The sequence below is a fragment of the Diadema setosum genome, chromosome 2, assembly GCF_964275005.1.
Source record: "Diadema setosum chromosome 2, eeDiaSeto1, whole genome shotgun sequence".
Lineage (NCBI taxonomy): Eukaryota > Metazoa > Echinodermata > Echinoidea > Diadematoida > Diadematidae > Diadema > Diadema setosum.
This window is the reverse complement of record NC_092686.1, coordinates 24,514,622-24,520,621: the sequence shown is the minus strand read 5'-3', so window position 1 is coordinate 24,520,621 and position 6,000 is coordinate 24,514,622. Positions and strand designations below refer to the sequence as shown.

Genomic DNA, 6,000 nt, shown 5'->3' with positions numbered 1-6,000 from the left:
AAGAGAAAGAATGACAAAGAATCACCAAACTCATGGCTCCATCAGTCATAGCAAACTCTTCTGTCTCCAACTCCAATTACTTTCATAATCTTTATCTCAGTCTTGATTCAAAGAAGAGCTGCAGTAGTTCGTTGTTGACATTACTTTCAAACGCTAGTCTCAGTTTTCAGATTGAAGAAGAGCTACAGTAGTAGTTTGTTGTTGACATAAAAGGACAACTTTATCAGCATGGTAACCACACTCATGTGGCTACCATAGAAGCTACTATTTTGATAAAAGCAGCACAAAACTGACAAGCACATCAAAGGTACAATGGTTCTTTCAATCAAATATACCCACTGTACACAAACACTTCGTCGCCGGTCACACGAACTGACGAATCACTCGATTTTGGGTCAAATTTTCGATTTTGAGATTTTCAATCATTTCGATAGTAGACATTCCATACTACATATTCTGAAATTCTCAGTGTGTAATTCGGTGTAATTTTTACGTAGTTATCACTTTTGTAGAAGTATGTAATTCCATTTGTGAAAATTATTTGTTTTCCCCATAGACGCGTGTGTTAAACAATCAGGCAATTCGACGGTTCGGTGACCGCGCGTACTAGTACGCGCGGTCACCGAACCGACGAATCAGTGCGCATTGACTTGCGTGTTGTTTTTGAGATTCAACAGTTCATTGACCGCGCGCATAGTGCGCGTACTATGTAATACATGTGTTGACAATGACAACGCTCAATGTACATGTACATATGGACACACATGGAAAATGACAACGTTCTTTGCAGACCGAAAATACATGCATGCAGCTCTTTGACGATTTCCCGCTTATTTGTTAACAATAATACAATTCGATAAAAACTTTACAATTAGAGCAAGAATTGAAGTCTGGTGTACTACAAAAATAATTGGAAATTATAGACATGAAAGTGTAGCAACCATAAGTCAAAAATGGGCTAACTTCAAACGTGTTTTTCTCGAATTGTCATTCTTACGCAAACCTGAGGGATTCGTCGGTTCGTGTGACCGGCGACGACTTGTCCATACTCATTAGACTTTGGGGAAAATACATGGCACACACATCAAGAGAGATAATGAAACCATTCTCCTGTATTCCTCGAGTGTGTATCATCATTACTACAGGCTCCATACAAATGAGTTATAATACTGAAAAATAAGTCCCCTCTATCAGTTCTCTTACAGTCTTGAAGTCTTAATTGGCAATTTGTATGCAATCATTGAACACTAATACAGTACGACATGGTTTATATGTAAATGCACTTTTACTTCCGTCCCATTTTGTCAGAAGAATCAGTCAAATGACAAGAGGTTCACTGTCTGCGAGTCCCCTCACATCACACTGAGGTTTCTTTGTAGTGGAGTGAAGTACTGTATACGCTGTTATTTTCGCGAGGGTTTAATTTTCACAAATTTCGCGAATCACGTCTGGACCGCGAATTTAACAACACACGAAAATGTCGCCTTACACTAGGCTAATAGTGCACTTACAATAGCCTCAGTGTCACATCGCGAAAACAGCATCTCGCGAAAATGTCCGTGACCTCCTTATTTGCGAAAATATCTGTATGCGAAAATAGCAGCTAATATACAGTATTGAGTCCCCACCATTCTATATAGAGGCAAATCCTTAGTTTGCTAATTTGCTGGATGGAGAACTTGTATGGTACAACATTTCTTTCCTTCCCCTTTAATATTACAATAAGAAGAAAGCATCATCCATTACGACACAAGTGCAAATGAGATGCACACAAGAGGGGGAAAAAGCCAAGAGCATGAAATCTGAACACCATAACTGTATGTTTTCTCCTATAAAAAAAATAAAAAAACAAAATGAAAAACCACCACATGTAAAACACATGTATATGAAACCTTTATAATAACACATGTATCATGTTTCCAAAAAAAAAAAAAAAAAAGTGAAAACACAACTGTAGAAGGTTTGGTATTGGCAGATTTTTGTCTAGATTTTGCACAACTTTTTTAAACAAGAGGCTAGAACTTAAAGCTCTGTACTTCCTTATGTTCACACAAGGATGGCGAAGTTGAAAAATAAGTCTTTTCTTCTTTTTCTTTCAGTGATTTTCCTAGGCTCGGGCTTTGCTAACCATGTGCTATATCCTGATACAAGTCAGTTTCAGGAAGATTACAAGGGCAGGGAAAGGGGGCAGAAACTGGCATGTAAGTCTGAAGAAAATAAAGGAAGAGACTAGAACTGGAACTCTATTAATGTACAGCAGCAAGATGGAGTCTGTGGAACAATGGTGTTAGTGCTTGCCCACACTGATGGGACTCACAATGGCTTTCATCCAGTCGTTCCTCTCCTCCGGTGTTCTCGCCTGGAAGACGTAGACCCGCCCCTTCTTGGTGGTTACACTGAACAGGTTCTGCCGCGCCTTGTTCTTCACTGTCACGTCTGCAGGAGTGGCGGGAAACGAAGACAAGAGGATAGGAATGCGTTTGTGCAGTGAGAGGAGCGGGCGTAAAAACGGCACATTGGGAAAACCTGGCCATGTACTCATTGGAGTGGAAATGAAAACATTAACCCCTTGGTATGGAAAGAATCGCCGCCCCCTTTGAATATGTGTGCGTGTGTGTCTGTGTGTGTGCATATGATGCAGGTGTGTGAAAGTGCGTGGGTTTGTCTGCCCTATGATCATATCAATATCTGTATCAAAATCACCCTGCTGTACAAGATACTGTAAAATGAGGAATGTTCATGCGCATTTTAATTTCGCGAATTTCGCGAGAGCCAAGATTCGCGAAATTAAAATGCATGTGAAAGTTCTTGTCTACACTATACAAATTTAATGTTATCAGCAACTCCCGAAAATGTCATGCCGCGAAAATATCGTGTTTTACAGTAATCTCTATAAAATACATGACTTGATGGGTATGTTTAGTGAGCAGGCCGAACATTCCAAGAGCTGGCCCAATTCAACAAAAGTAATTTATCTTCAGCCCGTGGATTATGCAAATTTTGTTTGCGTAAATGTGGTGTGAGATAGCGTTTACATGCCAACACACATCTGATAATTAAAACTGCACTGACACAAGCACGTGAAAGGTACGCCTATTTTGCATCTGATTTAGTCCATGGACTGTGGATTTGATTTTAATTACCTCTGTGAATTCAGGCCATTATGTTTTGCTGAACTGTCTGAATGTATGGTGGGGGGGGGGGGGAGGAGGAGATGGGGGTGGGGGGAGGAGATGGGGGTGGGTGAGGGAAATACATCTAAAAGTACCCCGGTATGTTTGGTGGCAGATATTTTTAGAACACAAGAGTGCTTCCCAACTTTCAACTTTGAAGGAAGTGGTTGGACCACAAAATCATGAGCTGGTTACAATCTCTTTTCTTCTTCTTCTTTCTTTATTCCATGGGTGTCATTCATGGCGAGATTTCCTTCAATGCAGCCAGTAGCTGTAGAAGTTATTTTCATTATTTGTGTGATATATGGTGCATCATCACGTTACCCGTATAAAGTCGGAGATCACACAAGGAAGAAACATGTGAGTATAAAGCCGCCATTAGCAAAATAACTTTGATTTTTTCTTCTTAAGAAGTTGGCCAATTTTTTACCAAATTGAAGCATCTGGCGAATTCACATCTGCCAAAAACAACAACAACAAAAATTTACCTGATATCATATGGCTTTCCTGATGATGCATCACAAATTAATATCAATAAAACCAATATGGCATTACTGAAAGTACGGAAATTTTTGTGCGAATCATGTGAGACTCATTTTAAATGCTTAATTTCACTGTCACCACATAACATTTCAATAAAAGAAGTATTTTCATGTTTATACACTTATCACATTAAATCTTCACACCGCTAAATACTCTACATATGTGATTGCCCGCTCAAACCCCTCCCCCCACCCCCAACTCCACCAAAAAAAAAAAAAAAAATGCAGATTAGGATTATCTCTATTGGACCAAAGTTCATGTATGTCATTTGGATTGACCAAATTTTTAAAGTTTTGTCTTACCATAGAGAGTAATCCTTTCTATACCTACTGTGAATTTGGCAGCTTAAAACAATGCCAAGATCAAGATACAGCTGTATTCATATTTTTCTTTTTTCTAGACCATATTTTATATCATTGACACTTCTGCAGTGTTATGCCTGAGTGACCCTAATCTTTATAAATCCTCCGGTCTCCTAACTCTCTCTTATTTCAATCATTTTTAAATGGGTTAGGATGGGACAATTTAAACAAGTTTTATGTCATTGTACAGCTTAGAATTTACTCTTTTAAAATAGGAAGAACAGTGGAAGTCCGAGATTCTGGCCTAACTTCTTGTGGGTTTTGAGCAGGGCGGTCACACACAGGGTGCATTGCTACTGACATTCAGAGGTGATGATTAATACTGTAAAACATGATAGATTCGCGGCATGATTTTTTTGTGAATTGGAGCCGACAGCCTTTTTTGCGGGAGGAAATTTTCACGAACTGCCACTGGTATTCAATGCATAGTAGACAACAACTTTCGCGTGCATTTTAATTTCGCAAATCTTCACGCTTGTGAGATTAAAATGCACGCGAACATTCGTTTTACAGTACTCGATGTGCCAATGAGTCAAATATGCACTGATTTCATACACATACCTATGGGCAGAAAATTAATGTGGTGCACAGAGGGCTAATTATTTAAAACAAGAGTTGTTTACCTGACTTTTCTTGTGCTTCCTGAGCACCGACCACACATTTGTGAAGAGGGATCTCTCCTAATGGCTTCTCCTCGCCAGCCTGTGACATGGGGCCAAGAAACACAATAGTATTTACTGCTTGGAACAAAAAAATGAAATCTTATCAATAGGTACAGTTGATTTTAACGACGATCACATTTTCTCTAACCCAAAAACACAAACACATTGCTTCCCTATTGGAGTAAACTATTCACTTCCTCATATAATTCTCTCCTCTTGTGATATGAAAGTTTGTCTGCATCCAATTGGGCAATGCTTTATTACCTCCAGCAAGGCAGGATGTTACGTTTTCATCGTTGCTGGTCTATTTGTCTGCAAAATAACTCAAAAAGTTGTGGACATATTTGAATGAAACTTGCAGGAAAAGTCAATATGACACAAGGAACAGATGATTAAATTTCAGTAGTGATGCAGGAATTTTTATGGATTTTTGAAAATTTTTTGATCTTTTTGCAGACAGGGTCAATGAACTTAGGAGTTCAAGCTGCATCTATTTGAGGTTTGCATACATGCTCTCAGCGCGTGCTCTGTTCCGGTGATCGGAGGCGCAGCTGGAAGCTGATGACATAGACATAAGGTTTCTAGTTGGGAAAATGGGCGATTTTCAGCATGCGTATGTGTATACAGATGGATTGAAATGGACTGCTTTGGGGAGGTCTGCGCTATCGGAGTGCTTTTCTAGTTTTACATGACCACCATGGAAGAAAGTGATGACTGTAAGCCTGCAACCACAAACCACAGGACTAATGGCTTCCAGTCCCTCTATGAAGGACTAAGCATTGGGGATAGAGAGCTATCTTTGCGTACTGTACATCATGCAGGCACAATCACTGTTACCAACGGACTCTAAACCAGGGACCTCTAGATTGAAAGCATATAGTCTTATCCGCTGAGCCAAGCCACAGCATCTCTTCAAATTGTTTAATTGCCTAGGTTATATTTGTGAGCCATAGCTCGCTTATGCATAACATACTACAATACTTGTGCCAGAGGAACAACTGAATGTTCCCATTGCATACCTACTTTACCAGGTCTAGGGCCATTACCCCCTGGGCAATTACCCCCGGTCCCTTCCCCTGACCCTAATCCTAATCCTGGACCTAACCCTAACTCTAACCCTAAAACCTACCCCTAACCATAATATCTACTCTAACTTCATCAGTAACCAGTATTTAGCCGGAGGGAGGGGGGGGGGGGGATTGCCCTGATACGACTTTACCATATACGGTGCCAAAAGTGGAAAGCTTCCCAATGTATTCC

The 6,000-nt window shown here is 40.0% G+C and overlaps 1 protein-coding gene across 1 annotated transcript in view; it reads right to left on the bottom strand.

Moving 5' to 3' along the window:
• Positions 1–1,966: 1,966 nt before the first annotated feature.
• Positions 1,967–6,000, bottom strand: part of LOC140241074 (pleckstrin-like) — a 32,048-nt gene continuing 28,014 nt past the window's right edge. The window contains exons 8-9 of the mRNA XM_072320844.1: positions 4,702–4,780; positions 1,967–2,436 (exon numbers count right to left, since the gene is read on the bottom strand). Of these exons, the coding sequence (XP_072176945.1) occupies positions 2,288–2,436; positions 4,702–4,780 (228 nt within the window). The 3' untranslated portion in view covers positions 1,967–2,287. The remainder of the gene's footprint in view (positions 2,437–4,701; positions 4,781–6,000) is intronic.